Source organism: Myxocyprinus asiaticus, chromosome 10 (genome assembly GCF_019703515.2).
Source record: "Myxocyprinus asiaticus isolate MX2 ecotype Aquarium Trade chromosome 10, UBuf_Myxa_2, whole genome shotgun sequence".
In the NCBI taxonomy this organism is placed as follows: domain Eukaryota; kingdom Metazoa; phylum Chordata; class Actinopteri; order Cypriniformes; family Catostomidae; genus Myxocyprinus; species Myxocyprinus asiaticus.
Window position 1 is genome coordinate 15636464 of NC_059353.1, and position 23543 is coordinate 15660006.

Below are 23543 nucleotides of genomic sequence, written 5' to 3' on the forward strand. Positions count from 1 at the left end.
ACACTAGGGGTTCGATCTTGTGAGCCCCAATCACCTTTGCTTAAAATAGAAAAAGCCAATGAAAATTGGCGAGTGGAATTTGCATGCCACTCTCCGCCCCGGACATACAGGTATAAAAGGAGATGGCGTGCATCACTCATTCAGATTTATGCTGAGGAGCCGATAGAGAGTCCCGGCCATGTCAGCGGCCGGTTCAGCACCGCAGCAGGAGGGACACAACATCTCGTTCCCTCCATCAGGGAACAGAGGTTACATCAGTAACCAAGATGTTCCCTGTCTGTCACTCACTCGACGTTGTGTCAATGTAGTGACACTAGGGGTTCCTGTAGGAAACGCCGCAGGCACTGAACCATGTCACGAGGCATGGAAGAGTGGACATGGGCAAGCTGCTGTGTGCCTTGCAGTGAGCGCTCAACCATGTCGTGACCTTCCAGCGAGTTAGGTAAGGCGTCTCCCTAGTCCCGTTAAGGGAGCATACCTCACATGGACTTACCAAAGGGGAAGTACACATATGGAATGATACCACAGGAGGACCCTATCTACAGAGAGGGTACACAGCACAGTGGCCGAGACAGAGAAAGTTCTGACGAGGGGAAACACAGGTTTCATCTAAGGGGGAAACCGAACAGTGGAAACTCATCATACGGGATTACCAAAGGGGAATCACCATGCATGGAGCACTGAGCCCAAGCACACTGGCTCACCTGAAAAGGGGAATACCACGAGTACTGGGCCTGGTGGTGTTACTCCTCCGCCGAGTTCGTCACCAGACAGTGCTAAAGAATTAGAGGCATCTGGAGTTCACCAGAACGGGGAACTGTTGTGGACAAAAAGCACACATTATCACCTTTGAAAAAGGGGAAAGGCACAATGCAAGTGGTACACCCAACCTGCTGTTACCGCGTAACACTCAGGTCGAAACCGGGTCTATGCGTAGGTTATAAAACCTCACAAAGGTATTGGGCGTAGCCCAACCCACAGCTCTGCATATGTCTGCTAGAGAGGCCCCTCTTGCCAGTGCCCAGGAGGATGCAACGCCTTTAGTGGAGTGCGCCCGGACTCCCAAGGGGCACGGCAAGTCCTGCGACTGGTATGCGAGAGAAATGGCATCCACAATCCAATGGGCCAACCTCTGCTTGGAGACAGCTTTCTCCTTCTGCTGTCCTCCAGAACAGACAAAGAGCTGCTCCAAGCATTTAAAGCTCTGCATGAGGTCCAGATAGATGCGCAGGGCGCGAACTGGACACAGCAACGACAAGGCCGGGTCTTCCTCCTCTGAAGGGAGTGCTTGCAGGTTCACCACCTGGTCCTGAAAAGGAGTGGTGAGAACTTTGGGCACATAACCGGGCCGGGGGCTCAAGATCACGTGAGAGTGTGCCGGCCCGAACTCCAGGCATTCGCTGGTAACAGAGAGCACCTGCAGGTCCCCCACCCTCTTGATGGAAGTGAGCGCCACCAGGAGGGCCATCTTCAGAGACAGTGTGCTGAGCTCAGCCTGCTCCAGGGGCTCAAACGGGGCTCTCTGTACGGCAGGTTGGACCACAGAGAGATTCCAAGAGGGGATCATGCGTGGTCTAGGAGGATTCAATCTCCCTGTGCCTTTGAGGAACCTGTTGATCAGGTCACGCTATTGTGAGGGATTGCTGTCCAGTGTATTGTGGTGAGCTGCTATGGCAGCCATGTACACTTTCAGGGTAGAGGGAGACAGCCATCTCTCCAGACTACCTGAAGAAAAGACAGCACAGACCCGACGGCGCATCTCTGTGGGTCTTCCTCATGGGAAGAACACCTGTTAGTGAAAAGATGCCACTTCAAGGCATATAGCCGCCTCGTAGAGTGATCATGTCTATCAACACTGGCGGAAGACCTGCTAGGTGCTACTGTCAGGAGCATCAGATCCAAGAACCAAGTCCGGTTGGGCCAGTATGACGCAACGAACAGGACTTGCTGCTCATCCTCCCTAACTTTGCACAGAGTCTGTGCAATGAGGCTCACAGGAGGAAACGCCTACTTGCGTAGCCCCCGAGGCCAGCTGAGCGCCAAGGCATCCATGCCGAGGGGGGCCTCGGACAGGGAGTACCACAGGGGGCAGTGAGAGGAGTCTTGGGAGGCAAACAGGTCTACCTGTGCCTCCCCGAATCTCTCCCAAAACAGCTGAACTACGTGGGGGAGTCTCCACTCCCCACGGAGCATTACCTGCTGTGAGAGTGTGTCTGCTGCATGGTTGAGGGCGCCCAGAATGTTAGTGGCTTGCATAGACTTCAAGGTCTGCTGACTCCAAAGGAGGCAGCGGCGGCGAGTGAGTTGCGACATGCGATGCGAGCATACGCTGCCTTGGCGGTTTATGTACGCTATGGTCGCTGTGTTGTCAGTTCGGACCAACACATGCTTGCCCTGAATCAATGGCCAGAGCCTCCTCAGGGCCAGCGATACTGCCAGCAACTCTAAGCAGTTGATGTGTCATTGGAGTCGGGGCCCTGTCCAGAGCCCCGACACAGCCTGCCTGTTGCACACGGCACCCCAGCCTGAGTTTGAGGCGTCCGTCGTGACCACGATGCACTTGGAGACCTGCTCTAGGGGAACACCTGCCCGTAGAAACATTTCACTGTCGCCGCTACCTTCTGCCTGAACGTCTTCAGGCAGGTCAGCATTGACTGAGCACGTTTCGGTTGTAAGACGTGCCCTGAGAGCGACCGAGTCCAACTCCATACCGAGAAAAGAGATGCTCTGCACAGGGGAGAGCTTGCTCTTCTTCCAGGTGACCTGAAGCCCGAGGCGGTCGAGGTGCTGAAGCACAAGATCCCTGTGTGCACACAATAGATCTCGTGAGTGAGCTAGGATTAGCCAGTTGTTGAGATAATTGAGAATGCGTATGCCCTTCTCCCTTAGCGGGGCCAGGGCAGCCTCTGCGACCTTGGTAAAGACACGAGGGGACAGGGACAGACCGAAGGGGAGGACCTTGTACTGGTATGTTCATCCCTCGAAATTAAACCGAAGAAAGGGTCTGTGTCGAGGAAGGATCGATACGTGAAAGTACGTGTCCTTCAGGTCGATGGCCGCGAACCAATCCTGATGTCGTACTGACGCCAGGATGCGCTTCTGCGTTAACATCCTGAACGGAAGCCTGTGTAAGGCCTTTTTCAGGGCACGCAGGTCCAAGATTGGCTGCGACCCTAACCCTCTCTTGGGCATGATAAAATAAGGGCTGTAGAAGCTCTTGCGCAACTTGGCTACGGGGACGGGCTCTATTGCTCCCTTTCGCCAGAAGGGTGGCAACTTCTGCCCAAAGGACAGAGGCACCTTCGCCCTGCACCGTAGTGGAGAGGACACCACTGAACCGGGGTGGGGGTCTGGTGAAATGGATCGCGTAGCCGAGGAGAATCGTCCTGATGAGCCACCTTGAGGGGCTGGAGAGCTCTAAGCAGGCCTCCAGTCTCCGTGACAGTGGCACCAGGGGGACGACTGGACTTACCGTGCCCGGGCAGGGTGGTTCGCGGCAAGGCAGAGCAGGCGCCCCACCTGGAAGACAGCCCAGGGGGGACGTGCTGCTCCGCAAGCCTGCAATGGTGGCCGGTGACTGGGGCGGGCGAGCGGCCCCAGAGACCAGCACACTTACCTGTTCGCCAGCTGTCTCTCGATGGAGAACGAGGGAACGGGAAGTACTCTCATTCACCTGATTGACTGGAAAGACTTCCAGCGCCTGGCTGTTGCGAGTGTGCTGGCCCAGGGAATGAGGAAACTGCTCTTTATTGACCATGTGGGTACCACACGTTGACCCAGGGGCAATGGTGGGGCTGGAGAGATGTCCCGGGCCAGACCGGTCAGGAGCGGTCGCCTCATCCCTGGGCGGGCCATGTCAGGACCGCCTCGAAGTCTGTCTGGGGTTCTTGGGGGCCGGCTGACGGGCAGGTGGAGCCGACTTCCCGTGGGAGGATCTTTTTCTCTGAGGTCGGCATGTGGGCTCCGATGGTACAGGAGCTGGTGCCAGCACCGCAGGGAAACGCCTCTGGCGAGAAGCAGACAGGGTGCAGGATCTCGGTGGCCTGAAGGCGGCCGGGTCATGCTGCGGCAGGATGTGTTTAATTGCCTCGGTCTGCTTTCTCACCATCGAGAACTGATAAGTGAATTCCTCGACGGTGTCACCAAAAAGCCCCCCTTGGGAGATTGGCGCATCAAGGAAGCGGACTTTCTCGCCATCACGCATCTCCGCAAGGTTGAGCCACAGGTGCCGCTCTTGGACCACAAGCGTGGACATCGTCCGCCCCAGGGCACGTGCCATGACCTTCGTCGCACGTAAGGTGAGGTCGTTCGCAGTGCTCAGTTCCTGCATCAGCCCTGGCTCATCCTCCCTCGTGCAGGTCTTTTAGTGCCTTGGCCTGGTGGACCTTCAGGATGGCCATGGCGTGCAGGGCGGAAGTGGCCTGACCCGCAGCTTTGTAAGCCTTCGTCATTAAAGAGGGAGAGAACTTACAGGCCTTGGAAGGGAGCCTTGGTTGGTCGCGCCAGCTGGCTGCGCCCTGCGGGCATAAATGCACCGCTACGGCGTGCTCCACTTGGGGAAGCTCGACATATCCCTTAGCCACTCCACCGTCAAGGGTAGTAAGAATAGACGAGACCGCGAAGCGTGTACGGACAGTAAAAGGTGCCTTCCACAACTTCGTTAGCTCCTCGTGCACTTCTGGGAAGAAAGGCACCAGGGCGGGGCACAGCCGTGAGTTGCACTCCGAGCCCAGAAACCAATCATCCAGCCGTGAACGCTCAGTGCAGGGTGGAGGGTTCCACTTCAGCCCGATGTTCGCAGCTGCCCAGGCAAGCACGGCTGCCATCTCAGCGTCCGCCTCATCCTGTGCTCTACCACCCATGGGCGGGAGCTCAGAAGATTAGTCCGCTTCTGATAGCAGAATCCCACCCTCCGATGCCGCGACTGAAAGCTCATCCTCATCACGAGCCGTGAATGACACATTAAACCCGCCCTGAGGCAGACCGCCTGCATCGCTCAACAGCTCGTCCGGACAGAACGAGCGTGCTGGGGGATGGGAGGTCCGCGGGGGCTGAGCTGGTGGAAACGCTCCCATGTCCACATCCATATCGCCCGCGATGATTGCTGACCCGGCCGGCTGAGCGTCAGCCCAGGACGGACCGGGTTGGGGAGCAGCCGTGGTGGCTCCTTGCTTCAGGAAGAAGGAAGTGAGCCACAACCGCAACATTCTCATGGGCATGCTCTCGTAATGACAACATAACCCTTCCACGAAAGCTGCCTCGCCGTGCTGGCACCCCAGACACTCGAGGCAGATTTCATGGGTATCCGGAGGGGAGAGATAACAGCCACAACCAGTAGTGCAAATGCGGAAGGACATCTTTAAAAAGACGGCAAGCGTTTGCGCGAGCTCTTTTAGAAGGAAATATACTCTTTCTAATATACTCTTTTAACACCTGCAGACTCAGGCTGCCGAAGCGCCCAGGGGAAACCCCTGCACAGCACTCAACCGTGTGAGGGTGACCACTGAAATGCACCGTAAGAATCCAGCAGCATAGCAAAGGGTGAGAGGATGAACACACAAGCATTCGGCTCCGAAGAAAAAATCTGAATGAGTGATGCACGCCATCTCCTTTTATACCCGTGTGTCCGGGGCGGAGAGTAGCATGCAAATTCCACTCGCCAATTTTCATTGGCCTTTTCTATTTTAAACAAAGGTGATTGGGGCTCTCAAGATCGAACCCCTAGTATCACTACATCGACACAACGTCGAGTGAGTGACAGACAGGGAACTATAGTTTGCTAATATTAAATCTGTGGAGTGGTTAAAAAATTAGTTTTACTGACTTCAACCTAAGTGTATGTAAACTTCTGACTTCAACTGTATGTTTATGTCTGTGGGAAAGAGAGGGAGTGCTTTAAGAACAAGTAGATGTGGGTGTTGTTGTGATGTGTCCGAGTGGACGATGGAAAGAATGGTACTGCGCTAAAAGGACTCTGTATTAGTCACAAAAAAATTACTCAAAAGAACTGTGTGTATGTGTGCATGGGTTTTTGCAGGTGTCTAGCCTCTCTAGGGTCAAAGAGCTGTCTGTCATCTTACATCTGAGTTCTTTTTTCAGCCGTTTAATAGTGTGTGTATGTGTGCATGTGTTGCTTTCTCTGTGTACTGTCAGTAAACTTAAAAAAAAAACACTTTTATCAAAACAATTTACCTTCACAATTGAGTAAGCCAAAGTTCTCAGTTTGTTTGGGGAAACAGTGTTCTCCTAGGGTCGGTGGCAATCAGTGAATTGGCAACATAGCGTTTGTTTGTTGGACTTTGTTTAGAAACTAGAGGAAATATTGGAGTGCTGGTGGGCAGTGAATCATCAGCCCCTGCAAAAGCGCTGAGTAACAAGGTGGAGACTGAATGAAAGAGGAGAATGTTCTGGGCAGATCTGTGGATTTAGATAAGGCCTGGATGGCTGAATCCCCTGTTTTTTGCAACTCTTTTAGATGTATTCACTGTGTGCCTTCTGGAAACAGACTTTACCACAACATATGAACATCTGTCATTTTGTGTTAGTGTTAAATTCGAGTTTATGAATGCATTGCATTACATCAATGACTACTTAGAGAAATATATTCATCCAAGACAAATGAAAGATGCTTTATTCATTTTAGTTTAATTTGTATTTTAATCGATTATTTTGTTGATTCATTTATTCATTTGTTCATTCCATTAGTTGTTCATTCATTACTTCCGTCATTTGTTTGATAGGTCCTTCATTTGTTGTTTGGTTCTTGCTTTTGTTCATTCATTTGTTCATTCATTGGTTTCTTCATTCATTTGTGTTAATTCATTCATTCCTTAATTCATTTGTTTCATTTATTTATTCATTCATTCATTCATTTATTCATTCATTCATTCATTTATTCATTCATTCATTCATTCATTCATTCATTCATTCATTTATTCATTCAGTGTCCTTTAAAAAAGTACAGAATACCACCAATAACATTCCCTCACTTTTAATTTCTTTCTTTTCTTGTAAGTGTGTGTTCTTTGTATTTTTCTCTGTTACAGGGCCTGCGATTATGTTATGTAAGTAACACTATGGCTTGTATGAGTGCTACCTAAAGTACTGTGTAGGAATCTATAAAGCTCATATTCTCCCCCTCTGTCTCTGAATGTACGGAAGAAAATTTCACATAATGATCATTATGTGCAGATGTGTGGGGTCTAAAGTGTGCTAATCAAGATCAGATCACGTCCCTGTATGTGGAGAGTATGTGTATACTCTCAGAGTGTATGGTATCAACCACAACATTAAATTACCTGCCTATTATTGTGTAGGTCCCCCTCGTGCCGCCAAAACAGCACCAACACATCTCAGAATAGCATTCTTAGATGCTATTCTTCTCAGCACAGTTGTACAGAGTGGTTATCTGAGTTACCGTAGACTTGGTCAGTTCGAACCAGTCTGGCCATTCTCTGTTGACCTCTCTCATCAACAAGGCATTTCTGTCCACAGAATTGCCGCTCACTTTTTATTTTTTTTTATTTATTTTTTTGGCACCATTCTGAGTCAATTCTAGAGACTGTTGTGCATGAAAATCCCAGGAGATCAGCAGTTGCAGAAATACTCACACCAGCCTGTCTGGCACCAAAAATCATCCATGTGATTATCTAATCAGCCAATAGTGTTGCAGCAGTGCAGTGTATAAAATCATGCAGATACGGGTTAGGAGCTTCAGTTAATGTTCACATCAACCATCAGGATGAAAAAAAAAAATGTGATCTCAGTTATTTGGACCGTGGCATGATTGCTGATGCCAGATGGGCTGGTTTAAGTATTTCTTTAACTGCTGATCTCCAGGGATTTGCACGCACAACATTCTCTAGAATTTAATCCAGTGAGCGGCATCCAGTGAGCGGCAGTTCTGTGGACGGAAATGCCATGTTGATGAGAGAGGTCAACAGAGAATGGCCAGACTGGTTCGAACTGACAGAGTCCACAGTAACTCAGATAACTGCTCTTAACAATTGTGGTGAGAAGAATAGCATCTCAGAATGCTATTCTGAGATGCAGGTTGGCGCTTTTTTGGCGGCATGATGGGGATCTACACAATATTAGGCAGGTGGTTTTAATGTTGTGGCTGATCGGTGTATGTGTGTGTACATGTGTGATTTGCTCTCACTGTGTGCGTGTGGTTGTGTGTGTGTGTTTGTGTGTGTGTGTGTGTGTGTGTGTGTGTGTGTGTGGTTATAGACATATCCTGATGTGTGTGAGTGTATATCTGGAGGCCATGACCTCTGCTCGCTGTGACATTGATACTGTGTGCTGAAGCTGTGTACTGTGATGCTCGGCTGGGCGGCAGTGAGTTTGAGACACAAGCACACATGAGAAATTACCTTCTATGAGCGCAGAAAATGGAGAAGGGCACAGGACTCCAGAAATTATGCATGTTAACGGAACATCTCTACTGACATGCTCTGGCCTATACAGCAATTTAGGAACTCCCCAGAGTACACAAACACACACACACATATAGACAGTCACTCAGCCTTTTTTCCTAGATAAATGTGATTTGTTAACAATGATCACTCAGTGATGTCTTTCTATACCCTCCTCTCTCTCTCTCTCTCTCTCTCTCTCTCTCTCAGATTTGGGAAGAAAAAAGAAGAGAAGAGCAAGACGGAGACAAAAGTTAATGCACAGAAGCAGATGTCAGAAATTCTAAGTGAGGAAGAGTTGGAGAGGATGAAGGAAGAGAGAGAAAGGTGGGATTCATGTATTAAATCATGTCATTACATTATCACAAAACAATGGCTCTGTTTCAAAACCTAGTGAGCTGCCTTGCTGTCTACTGCCTACATAGGCAACCTAACTGAATTTATTACCTTAAATGTCCTCTGTACAAGTATAAAACAACATTGGCTAATTTAATATTTGCTAACATAATGCTATTTTTTTGTTTTTTTGTTTTAAAGACAACCAAAGATTTGCCAACCAAACTTGAGTAAAAATGATAAAGGACAAATGTTTGAGTCAATACACCATAACATTTGGACTTTAATCTCAAACTTTAAGCCATTACCATGTTGCCATGTTGTTCTTTAGAATGACAAATGTGGTAAAATGTCAGATTGGCCCGCCGAGAAAAATATTATCAAAATATTAATAGCAACAGTCTTGAACACAAAATAGGTATCGTTTTAAAACTTAGAAGCTGTACTTTACAATGCATGTAGGCATTAAAACCAAAACTGAAAAAATGCTTTGAAATGTTCCGTTTTAATTATGCATTTATAAATTTGCACTGAACATATTATTGTAAATGGTTAAAAAATCTTTTCAAATAGCCATGTGTCATTGGAAATCTCTAAAGTAGAATACAACCAGCCTATTTATTTCACTCACAAACAAAAATATAGCGAGTAATAGCTAAGTATACACTATATGGCCAAAAGTTTGTGGACACCATATGTGCTTGATGAATATTTGATTTCAAAAACATAGGCATCAATTTCCCCCTTTGCTGTAATAACAGCTTCCACTCTTTTGGGAAGGCTTTCCACTATACTGTATGTAGTAACATGGCTGCAGGGATTTGCTCTCATTCAGACACAAGGCTATCAGTGAGGTCAGGAACTGATGTTGGTTGATGGGACCTGACTTACAGTTGTTGTTCCAGTTCACCCCAAAAGTGATCAGTGGGGTTCAGGTCTGGGCTTTGTGCAGGCCAGTCAATTTCTTCCACGCCAGACACAGTAAACCATTTCTTTATGGACCTCACTTTGTTCACAGGGGCATTGTCATGCTGGAACAGAAAAGTGCTATCCCCAAACAGTTGCCACAAATTTGGAAGCACACAAAGCCCAAGCCATTATATAAAGAAACATTAAGATTTTTCTTTACTGGATTTAATGGAGTAACCAAATTTGTTAATTAGAAGGGGGTGTCCACAAACCTTTGGCAATATAGTGTATGTATTTGTAAACAGGTGTTGCTTGTTTTCGCTTAAAACTTCCCAAAAAATAAACTATCACATAAATAGAATATAAAATATCACATAAAATTACTTAGAGGAGGGAATTCCCACACAACATAATCGTATGCATAGATCATTAGATAATCCACACAAAGCACAGTGTGCATACAGCACATAATGTGCCATCTGGCTAAAAACATGTTTGCTTTCCTGAATCAGATGACTTCAACGGAAATTATGAAGTATGTTGTCCAGCATCATGGAATGCTAAACCAATCTTATTAAGATTCAGATTGCTACAACCAGAGGTGAATGTCATCCAAATATGGGTAGAGAGGATCGTTCACTCTAATTACATATGGTCACCAGTGGATGGCGCCAAGTGCATGTCTCAATGATGGCTCAAATGACACAGAATGGAACTGAATGAGATCTTATTACTCTTGCCTGCATGCTTTGGAGTCATTGTTGTATTTGCATGTGTAATTCGATATTATGTACAATTATTATGTTTTATTTGTTTGGAGAGGCTTTTGGACACTTGGAGACACTAGGATAAATTATTTTTGTAATGCTATAACTTTTGATTGCTTTGTCGTATCAACACAAAATTTTACTCAGTTGCAGATGACATGATTGCGAGAAAAAAAAAAGCAGATATTCGGAGCTACTTTATTTACACCCTGAGATACTGTATATAATGGCAAATCAGAAAAATAAGAAAAACTTTAATTTTTGGCTCATGTTTTTTGTGTGTGTGTGTGTGTGTGTGTGTGTGTGTGGTTTTTCCAGCATAATTTATCATAATCTATATCATAAATTTTTTTTTGAAAAGTTTTCTTTAAAATGATACCAAAAATGTTATTATTATTATTTATTTTTTTTCAATTGAACTTGAACAATTTGGTTGCTTAGGAGACCTGGCTGGAGTCACTCAGCATGCCCTGGGATTCGAACCAGCGAGCTAGTGAACTCCAGTGGTGGTAGCCAGCATATTTTACCACTGAGCTACCCAGGCCTCAACACATGTCACTGATTTAAAAAGAGCAGTCATTAGGGGTGAGGTTAGTTGAATAATGAGGTACCGCTGCATTAATCTGTTGTATGTTTAGTCATTTGTGAGAATAGCATTTTTACACCACAAGTTTTTAAAATTTGACTCAGGCAGGCCTTAGTGAGTGGTGTCAGTTAGTTACTGGCTGAAGTAGATTTCATAAATATACTCTGTTAATATGAAGGAAAGTTATTCACCACAAGGAGACAAAGGTAACGCTCATAATAAATATATCATTGTCATATGTGTCATTGACTAGATTTCTCTCTCTTTCTCACTCTTTCCATTTCATTCTCTCTGTAGGTCTGACAGCTTTGTGTGGTCCATTATTAAGATGACACACAGGACTAGATATCTCTTCCTCTCTGTATGTGCATTATATATACTGTACCCGCAGGCAGGTGGAATGGATATATATTAGCTGAGATGCAGGGATGTTTTTTATAGTCATTATTTTGTGAAGTGTTTGCTGAGGATTATTTGGACTTGGAAGCATGTTAAGTGTGAGCTGGAGCCATGCTGTTCTTCTCCATATGCTTCACGGTGGCATTTGTTCAGAGAGAGACTTTATTGACTGAGCCTGTTGTAGCTCCTGAGAGGGACAGAAAAGGAAAGAGAGAGAGAAGGAAAATCAGCTGTATATGTCCGAAAGGTCTTTCTTGACCTTTCCAGTTTATTGTATTTTTGGAGTTGTCCTTGAAAGTGTAAATACGATTCAAGTTTAATTTCTTTCAGTTGTATTTTCAGATGTGGATACATTATATGAATGGTTTACTATCTTCTCATTGGCAATCTCATATCAATCTTACTGATATTTTCTGAGTTAAAGAGTAGTGTGTGATTTCAATACTTTCCTTAAACCCATTTTAATATGCAGATACAACTATAAGTAAGCCATTCATATTATTTTCTCCAGAATGTGTAAACATTGTGGCTCTGTGGCATTATCAAAACATTGCTTTGTTTAAGTATCCTGACCAGCGTGATATAGCAACATTAGCTCAACCAATAGTGTGAGTTTGTGTAAGATGGGGGAATATGCAGAAAACCTGTTTGAAAACAAGCGTTATTTGTGTAGTTCTGTTCGGTTCCACTAGTGGCCCAGAAATCAAACACTGTACCTTTAAAATATGTTGAGTCTGTCAGGGTGTGGTGCTGCATTTACTTGGCTAGGCCAGACACATTCTTTACGCCAGTATGACAGAGAAAAATTATTGTAGAAGCCAACATTTTACACTAATGTCTGCAATAACGCCCCTTTGAGAATGCATTGAACATTGAGAATGCAACGTGTACTTGCACTGAGTTATGAATTGTGGTCTGATACATTTCTGATCTGGTCCCTCATCATAGTGGCAGCTATGTTAAGATCTTTTGCATTGGCATGATGCTTCATCCACGGCAGGGGGTGCCAGCTGATGTCCAAGACGATGATCATATCAGCCAGCATAACATAAAGAAAAAAATATGTAGTGCACCTTTAACAGTTTTCTTACATGATCTTTTCCGTGTGACAGAATTGAGGCCAAGCACCAGGAGCTGCGGGACCGGCAGGTTCAAGATTGTTTTGCCCCACCTGACGTAGAGGATGATGATCTGGACCCGAACTACGCCCGTATCAACAACTTCAGGCAGCGTGGGTCACCTTCCCATCCCGCATATGGGAACTGCTGCCCTTACTCACAAAGACCCCCACCCCCAGTGTCACACAGCAGAGAGCTATCCACAGAGGACCCTCTGGACGGCCTGTACGCTAAAGTCAACAAACAACGAAGCCCTCCACCATCTGCAGCGGACAGGTAAGAGGCCTCACACACACGTCGTCTTCAGGTTTACACACATGAAGGTGTTTCCAGCATAACACGTTTGCCAAGCCCTTAAGATCGCACCACACCTGGATTGCATTTAGTCTGCGGACTTGGGATTGTATTGATTGACAAAGGATTAGTGTGTAAAAGAGCTTAATTTACATTTTTCTCAGTCCTCATCTGTTTACCCAGTGTCTGAAGATCACAGACATGAGATGCATTAGTTGTTCTGATCAGTGTGACCAAATTGGCAATATGACTAAAAGTAACTATATATCACAATATAGCTGTTTTAACAAATAACTACAATTTACAAATAAGAGGTATGACTGACAAGTCTGGCATCATTGCAAAAACAGCTTCATGTTAGTAAACACTTGATTTTAAAACAAAAGACTCAAAATTAAAAAGACGTTTATGTGCACACACCTGTGACCATACATCTGTTGAATTATACCGTATGAATTTGTCAAGATGCGTCTGCCTAACAACACCCCTTATGACATGTTCTTCCTTGTCTTCACTTGTTTGGGACAACTCATGCTCTACATTTTCACATTCATCCATGTTTCTTTATCACTCTCACATGTGAATAACATAAAGCAGACCTAACCATAGATAGTCGCACAACATATCTACCGCTCTATAAACGGTATAGCAAAATTGACTGGTTGACACATTTCTACCATTGCAAAGTATATACCTCATTGATCTCTGCCTGCATCACCTTTGTCTATTGATGGACTACACTCTTGAAATGGAATACATAGACTATCGTTTAATTGCCAACAAAAGCCTTCATCAGCCAGTTAACAAAGGACAATGCATCTATGTGAACTTCTGTAGTTAATCCAGGATGAACTTCAAAGAAATTAGTCATTAATCTTAAAGTTCATATAGCAAAGTACCATGTATTGAAGTTCATAAACACTGGACCTTAACACTTCCTTAGTTTACAAATTTTAAACCATGACTTGCACTGCACACAAATAACTAATATTGGCATTATATTTATGTTGTTTAGCCAGAGGGGAACTGGTCCCCACAGTGAGCCTTGTTTCTCCCAAGTTTATTTTTCTCCCTTAACCAACATCTTATGGAGTTTTGCGTTCCTTGCTACAGTCGCCTTCAGCTTGCTCACAGGGGTTCTAAATACAATTATTATTTAATTAATTAATTTTATCATATTTAATCAAACTACACAATGATCACAAGACTTCATAGATATTACAGTTTCAGTTTTTGTTAATGCATGATTTCCTGTAAAGCTGCTTTGAAACAATGTGTTGTGAAAAGCACTATAGAAATAAAAATGACTTGACTTGAAATGACTATACTGCCATGCTATACCAACATACTGAGTGAATGTTGTTTCCTGTGCAACACTCGTAACCTTAAGACACAGAGAGACACCTGTAAACCCAGAGTAGCCATGCATGCTCCCTCCACTGCTGTTATATTGATTTTCTCACTTCCTGCTGGACAGTTCAACTTAGTCTCTAGTTCTGATGCATCCATGCTGCGACTCACCTCTTTTGATTGTGCATTCGAAATGTAGTAATATTTTCTAATTTGCCTTCAGCTACTGTAAGACAACCTTTTTCAATCCCACATTTTTTCTTTTGTTCGGGTTAACACGCTACATAATGAGAATGTTTTTGTGTGTGTGTGTGTGTGTAAAATTTTGCTGATGCATCAGCAAAATGCCGATGCATCAGTTCTGATGCATCCATGCTGCGACTCACCTCTTTTGATTGTGCATTCGAAATGTAGTAATATTTTCTAATTTGCCTTCAGCTACTGTAAGACAACCTTTTTCAATCCTACATTTTTTCTTTTGTTCGGGTTAACACGCTACATAATGAGAATGTTTTCGTGTGTGTATGTAAAATTTTGCTTTTGTAGGGTAATTTACTCATTACACCACAAATTGTGCATTTGTGGAGTAATGTGTAAAATTGTAAATTACCCTATGAATATACACTTGCTGAGCACTTTATTAGGTACACCTGTACACCTACTTATTCATGTGATTGTCTAATCAACCAATTGTGTGGCAGCAGTGCAATGCAAAAATCACGCAAATACGGGTCAGGAGCTTCAGTTAATGTTCACATCCGGAGTGGTGAACTCTGGCGTAACTGGCTGCTGCTGGCTCTCCGTGAATTCATTATTATTAAGTTGTTTTGCTGTTTAATATGCTGAGGCACGGCTTCTTAGGAAGCTTTTAAACTGTGTTTTAGTTGTTTTTATCTACGATGAGCAATTTTATACTGGATGATATTATAAGGTGGCTCGCCTGTTTGATACCGGGATGTTTGGTGCTTCCCCATGCTTCACAGTGGGGATGGCATTCTTTTCACTATAGGCCTTGTCGACCCCTCTCCAAACATAGCGCTTATGGTTGTGACCATAAAGCTCTATTTTGGTCTCGTCACTCCAAATTACAGTGTGCCAGAAGCTGTGAGGCGTGTCAAGGTGTTGTCGGGCATATTGTAACCGGGCTTTTTTGTGGCATTGGCGCAGTAAAGGCTTCTTTCTGGCAACTCGACCATGCAGCTGATTTTTGTTCAAGTATCATCGTATTGTGCTCCTTGAAACAACCACACTGTCTTTTTCCAGAGCAGCCTGTATTTCTCCTGAGGTTACCTGTGGGTTTTTCTTTGTATCCCGAACAATTCTTCTGGCAGTTGTGGCTGAAATCTTTCTTGGTCTACCTGTCCTTGCTTGGTATCAAGAGATCCCCGAAATTTCCACTTCTTAATAAGTGATTGAACAGTACTGACTGGCATTTTCAAGGTTTGGATATCTTTTTATATCCTTTTCCATCTTTATAAAGTTCCATTACCTTGTTATGCAGGTCTTTTGACAGTTCTTTTCCACTCCCCATGGCTCAGTATCTTGCCTGCTCAGTGCATCCACGTGAGAGCTAACAAACGCATTGACTATTTATACACAGGCACTAATTGCAATTTAAGAAGCCACAGGTGTGGGAAATTAACCTTTAATTGCCATTTAAACTTGTGTGTGTCACCTTGTGTGTCTGTAACAAGGCCAAACATTCAAGGGGATGTAAACTTTTGATCAAGGCCATTTGGGTGATTTCTGTTATCATTATGATTTAAAAAGGAGCCAAACAACTATGTGATAATAAATGGCTTCATATGATCACTATCCTTAAATAAAAGTCAGTTTTTTTTTTTTGCATGATCAGTCATATTTTCAATTCCAAAATTTCACAATTTCTGCCAGGGTATGCAAACTTTTGAGCACAACTGTATGTCTCCCAATGTGATTTTGTTGGGTGATTTTAACATTCACATTGATAATACTAGTAGTATATGTACAAGGGAATTTTTATCTTGTCTTGATAGTTTTGGTATACTGCAATATGCCAACACTCCTACTCACTCCAAAGGGCACATTCTTGACCTTATCTGTTGTTCAGGTATAACTCCTCATAACCGTACTGTCTCAGATTTGTCCATATCTGATCATTTGTTGCTGTCTTTTAATGCCCACCTTACAGTATTTAAGATACACTCATGTCGATCCGTCACATTTCGCAATATCAAGACTATTGATATATCTGTCTTTGCTGATGAACTTGCCACCTTCTCTAGCAAAGTTGATTTATCGACTGTGGATGACCTGGTATCTTATTATAAAGATGGACTTCATGAGATCTTAGACGTTTTTGCCCCTTTGAAAACCCGAACTGTTTCTTTTACTCACTCTGCTCATTGGTATACCCCTGAATTACGCCAGCTTAAAACTAAAGGCCATCGGCTGGAGCGTTTGTATGCCAAAACTGGTCTTACAGTTCAGAAAGAATTGTATGCTCATCATATGCAACATTATAAGGATGCATCTCTAAAGTGAAATCTGAATTTTATACTAATCTAATTAGGACAGGTGAAGGGAACACTAGATCTCTCTTTTCCATTGTAAATAATATCTCTACCATCACACATGTATTCTACTACTGTATGTAACACATTCATGGATTATTTTAATACCAAAATTGAAAATATTCACAAGCAAATACTTTTCAGTAATACTGGTTGTGGCCCGTCAGACTCAGTTTCCTTTGAACTACCTCTTTCTGCCTTTTCTATCTTTAAAATTCCTACAGTTGATGAGATATCCTCTATTATTCGGAAATCCAAACCCACCACCTGTCAACTCGATCCTCTTCCAACGTATTTAGTTAAAGTTTGTTTACCTTCTGTGTCTTCTTTAATCATGGAGATCGTTCATTCTTCATTGTCTTCTGGTTTGGTTCCTATATCATTCAAAACTGCTTCAATAACCCCAATACTCAAGAAACCAGGGGCAGATCCTACTAATTTTGATAATTTTCATCCTATTTCTAATTTACAGTTTATTTCCAAAATTTTGGAAATGAGCGTTGCAGTTCAGATTTATGATTATCTTTCAGCTAATAATTTGTTTGAACAATTTCAATTGGGTTTCCGTCCACATCATAGTACGAAAACCGCTCTTGTCAAAATTACTAATGATCTGCTGTTGGCTGCGGATTCTGGTCAGCTGTCTATACTCATTCTCCTTAACCTGAATGTGGCCTTTGATACGATCTCACATAACATCCTCCTAGACAGGCTAGTCTCAGTTGGAATTACAGGTACCCCCCATCTTGGTTTAGATCGTATCTTTCTGGTTGCACTCAGTTCGTACAACTCAAACATTTTCATTCTAAGTCATCACAAGTTATCACTGCCATTCCACAAGGCTCAGTTTTGGGCCCTCTTCTATTTATTATTTATTTACTGCCCCTTGGTCATATATTTAGGAAACATGGTGTCTATTTTCACTGCTATGCTGATGATACCCAGCTCTACCTGTCCTCCAAGCCCACTTCTTCCCTTGCTCCACCCTCTCTGTCCAGCTGTTTAGCTGAAATAAAAAAATGGTTCTCATATAATTTTCTCAAATTAAATTGTGGTAAAACCGAAATCCTCCTTTTAGGCACCAAATCTAATTTGGCAAAAACTGACAGTTTTTCTGTGACTATCGATCAGTCCACTGCTTCTCCTACTTCACAGGTTAAGAGACTTGGTGTCGTCCTTGATAGCACCTTATCCTTTGAAGCCCATGTTAATAACATAACTCACTCTGCATACTTTCATTTACGTAATATTAATCGTCTTCGTCCCTCTCTCACATTGAACAGCACTACCGTTCTCATTCATGCGCTGGCTACATCACGTATTGATTACTGCAATGCTCTCCTCTCTTGTCTTCCTTCCAAACTTCTTCATAAACTTCAGCTGGTCCAGAACTCAGTTGCACAAATCATTTCTAGAACCCCTACTATTGAGCACATTTCACCTGTTCTTCAACATTTGCATTGACTTCTGGTTAAGTACCGAATTGATTTTAAAAACTTGCTTCTTACCTACAAGGCCTTAAATAATCTTACTCCTTCATATCTCTCTGATATTTTTCATATCTATACACCTACTTGTACCCTCAGATCTTCCTCATCAACTCTTCTTGTTATACCATGGATTCGTCTGAACACTATGGGGTTTAGAGCATTTAGTTATACTGCCCCTCACTTATGACATCCACTTCCTCTGGATATTCGTAAAAGTGATAGTCTTCATACTTTTAAATCTAATCTTAAAACTCACCTATTTAAACAGGCCTTTTTATGACTGTGCATGCATTGAGTTCATACTTTGTATCTTCCAGTGTCTTATTGTATATCATAGTATTGTTTGCTTAATGTTGTTATTGTTGATGCTTTCAAGGATGACTTTTTTGTGTTCTGTTTGTAAGGTGACCTTGAGTGTCATGAAAGGCACCTATAAATAATATGTATTATTATTATTATTATTATTATTATTATTACATCAACCATAAGAATGGGGAAAAAAATGTGATCTCAGTGATTTTGACCATGGCATGATTGTTGGTGCCAAACAGGCTGGTTTGAGTATTTCTGTAACTGCTGATCTCCTGGAATTTTCACGCACAACAGTCTCTAGAGTTTACTCAGAATGGTGCCAAAAACAAAAAACATCCAGTGAGCAGCAGTTCTGCAGATGGAATGCCTTGTTGATGAGAGAGAGCAACGGAGAATGGGCAGACTGGTTCGCGCTGACAGAAAGGTTACGGTGACTCAGATAACTACTCTGTACAATTATAGTGAGCAGAAGAACATCTCAGAATGCACAACATGCCAAACCTTGAGGCGGATGGGCTACAACAGCAGAAGACCACGTCAGGCACTTTATTAGGACCATAGCATTCCTATTAAAGTGCTCAGTGACTGTATATCATAATACCAATAACAGATAACAGATTTTAAAATAAGTTACACGTTACATTTCTATTTTATTTTTACAAATGCTCCAGAAAATCTATTCTCTTTAACTTAAAAGTAACTAAAGATTTTGTTTTTATAAAAAGTAACAATGTAATGTAATTGGCTAATTCTATTAGGGAGTAATGCAATAATTTAAAGTGTAATGAAACCCCCTGTGGGAGAGGGAAGAAAACACACCAACTGTCTTTCACATCCAGTCAGTTTTATGTTGCTTTAATCAGGTAACGGCATGTTGTAATTCACAAAATGCACAAATATATTAAACACTTTTGTAAGCTCATAATACAATCCAAAATACACAGATGATTTTATATCTAAAATATTCTATTTTCGTGACCGTGCTAAACGCTACGCACAACGACTTGCTCTACATCTTATCCGATTTTCGTGAGAGTGCTAATTCTAAGCTCAATTTTTGTGCTCAATTCACGGCTCACCAGTCAGTACTGAGACCATAAGAGGATCCGTCGAGTCAGTTGTAAGGACTTGAGAGACCTGGTGCTGCCCTGATGATTCAGATGAAAAACCATCGATGTGTTGTCTGAACGGACAAGCACATGGCGGCCTACAAGGGCTGGTAAGAAATGTTGCAGCGCTAGAAACACTGCCTTCAATTCTAGAATGTTGTTCTCTATTTGCGACCAATGGCTGCCAATACCCCTCTAGTTCCTTGTTGCCCCCCATCCCGTCAGCGAAGCATCGGTTGTGACCACTTCCCAGTGAGAAAGAACAACTCCCATGGGCACCCCAGCTATCAAAAACGCTAACCGGTTCCAAGGTTTCAGCGCACGGACGCAAGAATGGGAGACCATGATCATACGATGACGATGTCTTGTCGGGTTCAGCCGCAAACTGTAGTTCAATCTCTGTAGGGGACTGAGGTGGAGCAAACCTAAAGGAACCACAGAGGTGTCAGCTGCCAACATCCCCATTAGTTGTAGGAGAACGCCATAAGGAAGTTTTGCCCCAAGGCGAAAACGAGTCAGCAGACGACGAATACTTCCTGTCTGAGCGAGAGACAATGTGGCAGACATCTCAAGAGTGTCCAGTGTCATTCCGATAAAGGTTATGGACTGTACTGGAACCAAACAACTCTTTGTCTCGTTCACTGTGAGGCCCAACTTTTGAATGTGCTCTAACAATATCTTGCTGTTGCGTAAAGCAAGCAGTTTTGTTGGGGAACAAAGCAACCCATCCTCCAAATAGGGCAGAATCTTCATGCCTTTGGACCAAAGAGGAGACAGGGCTGCACTCATGCATCTTGTAAAATCACGGGGAGCCAGAGACAGACCGAACGGTAGGACTTTAACTGGTAAACTTGATCCTGAAAGCTGAATTTCAGGAACTTCCTGTGGTGTGGTGCAATAGGAACATGAAAGCGTCTTTTAAATCTACACTTACAAACCATTCTCCTTTCATTACGGACCGAAGAACATCGGCAGTGCGCAACATGTGGAAAGGAAGAGACTTTAGGAACATTTTAGATGTCATAAATCCAGAACAGGATAAAACACGCCGTCTTTCTTTGGAACGAGTAAGTATGTTGAGTAAAAACCTTCCCTCTGATTGAGGGGAAGAACTTTCTCTATTGCTCCTTTCTCTAACAAAGAACAAATTTCCAGAGCAAGAGCCATAGAACGGGCTACGCCTTCGACAACTGTTGGAAGAATTCTTGAAAACTTGGGGGGCCGGCGTTGGAACTGCAGAGAATATCACCTGCTCAAAGTTGCCAGAACCCATGGGTCGGACACTGAGGTTCTCCAATAGTCTAAATGTTGTAGGGAGAAACGACCGACTGCTGGCCCAAGCACTTCAGGGCTTGTGGCTTCTGCCTTTAGCTCCTGTTGGGGGGGTGCTGACATGGTCCCCCTTGTGGCTGACGTTGAAAAGGGCGACGGCCCTGGGCCTCTTCAACGCCCCAAGGACACTGTGGGGCCTGAGGTTGGGAAGCAGTGTGGTGACGAAATCGCTGCTCTGGTATTGGATAGCGATGGTGCATTAGAGCTGGTGGCATCCTAAAATTAGGTGCCCGTTGGACCCGAGTCAGCTGGCGGGAAGCTTCCGACAACTTCACCCTCTTCTCCAATACCTCAGAGACATTGGGGCCAAACAGATGCCCCCGGTACGATTGGCAGGTCCCTCAGAGTCTTTTTAAATCTTCAGGCAGCTTTGCTTGAGCAAGCCACACCTGGTGCCGGGCTGTTAGCAGAGTTGCTGAAAGTGTACCCAGTTCGCGAGTCACATGACCCATGGCCAACAAAGCCGTTTGTAGGAACTGAGGTACCAAAGTGTCTACATTTGACGACCCCAATGTGATGTTGCAGGCAAGAAGCAGCTGGCAGATAGTATTCTCTGCTCGAGTTATATAGGCCACTGATTCGTAAGCTTCTTTAATAGAGTGTCAGTACGTCCACACTGTGCGCTTGGACACCGTACATTGCCTCTTAAAGCCTCATCTGGTGAAACTACTAAAGCTGCCACCGGTTGTTCGATTTCCAGAGCCCGCCCCACACCTATGGAGTCGGCCTCAGCCACTGAAGCTTGGATACGGGCCATCTTTGATCTCCTTTTAGGCACATTGGAACCTGTCAGAGTGCTTGAAAACTCTGAAACAAAGTCTTTACACAGTAGCATGGCAAATGCGTTTGTATCTGATGTTTGCTTGAAAAACACTTTAGCCTGAATGGGTTGGACAGGTGACTTGTCCAGGCCCAAACATGCCACCGGCATCTGAAGCACCATCAAAGTGTCAACCGCAGAGGACGGCCCATCCCAGGTGAATGAGCTGAACCCCCGCTCGAGCCACCTGTAACAGACAGGCTGGAAAAAACTTCCTGAGAAGGAGGATTTATAACAGCATCAACCAACTCCTCATCATGAAAATGTGAATTGGAGGCACTCATGGAAAGAACGTCCAATTCCACTGGCGTGTTCCCAGAGGATGCATGTAATGCTGGAGTTTGGAGAGCTTGAAGAAGACTGTAAGGGGGTTCAGTGGAAACAACTTAAACAAACACACACAACCAAAAACACACAGTACAGCTGCCTGCAATTCTCTCTCTCTCGAACTGTCGTCCCCGGCCGCCTTTATCCCTCGGCGCCCCAACAGGCTGATTGGGGACCGGGTGTGTCTCATTCCAGCCCGGCCCCGCCCTCCTCGGCTCTACAAAGACATTAAATTTCTGCCATTTCTGATGAGAGATTAGCGACAGTCTTCGTCAGCAAATGCTCAGAATTGTCTTTGCCTGCGGAGCACCAGCCTTCTGAGCGCGCTGTGGGGCTGAATCATGCTGTGTGAGGCTAACAGGTGAGCGAGGATCTAACTCGGCGAGGCGCAGCTGTCTCTCTGACATAGGCAGCATACTACAGTGCAAACACGGATCCGTCAAAGCTTCTCTTAAATGCTGGATTCCTAAACACGATGGGCAGTGATCGTGTCCATCATCAGGCAGAAGCGTGTTCGGACACAGCTTACAACTCGGTGGGAAGCCGGTGACAATGAAGCTGTGAGCCATGAGTCAGCCGATTACTGCACGCCCTCGGTTAGGACCGTAGGGAATCAGACAGCCAAGATATAATCAATAAAAACTTGGACTATCAATTATATCTTCAGATAGAACCGAAAATAGTAAGTTGTGAATGACAAGCAAGCCAGAGAAACACAAGAACGAAATAACCGGCCGTTGAATAGCACCGTATGGCCCACAATAAGTTATCACTGGAAATAACCATGTAATGGCAGATGAATCGATAAATAATATAGGTTATGGGGCAACCGTTACCTTTGCGCGGTCAGATACCAGCCACCGGATAGTACCATGAAGCGCAGTGTATCTCCAGCACTAACAATCAGTAAATGAAATAATATACACTCACGAAAGATGAAGTTCTGTCCAGATGAATAGTGAAGAGCACGCTGTCACAGCTGGAGAGGGCGAGTCCTCGCTACTCAGGTAAGCTGCACTGAACAGCGCAGAGAAATGACCTATCATAGAGCGAGAAAGCGAAAGAGACTGAGTACCGAGGTACTGTGGATTATATCCTTGCTCGGTCTATGTTACGACGTGACTTTGTTGTTATATTTTCTCGACCTATCTAGCTGGCGCTGCGATTATCCATTAGTGCTTAACACTGCCTCTGGCGGTTAGTAGGAATGAAACAGAACCAGAGAAAAGCCTCAGAAATAAATTGTATTAGACCCAGCCCATTAACGCGTTGCATAAAAACTCACTTGTGCCTAGACTTACCGCATGATTGCACAATAAAGCCAAAAGTTCGTGACCATGCCCACTATCTTTGCACGTATGAGCCACAGTCCACATTGCCATAAATCGATAAACTCCCTTTAAAAACCTGCTTGTTCAAACAAGC

At 44.2% G+C, this 23543-nt stretch overlaps 1 protein-coding gene across 1 annotated transcript in view; it reads left to right on the plus strand.

Annotated features, from left to right (window-relative positions):
* Nucleotides 1-23543, plus strand: part of LOC127447162 (partitioning defective 3 homolog B-like) — a 502153-nt gene that overhangs the window by 385364 nt on the left and 93246 nt on the right. The window contains exons 19-20 of the mRNA XM_051708779.1: nucleotides 8628-8744; nucleotides 12527-12808. Of these exons, the coding sequence (XP_051564739.1) occupies nucleotides 8628-8744; nucleotides 12527-12808 (399 nt within the window). The remainder of the gene's footprint in view (nucleotides 1-8627; nucleotides 8745-12526; nucleotides 12809-23543) is intronic.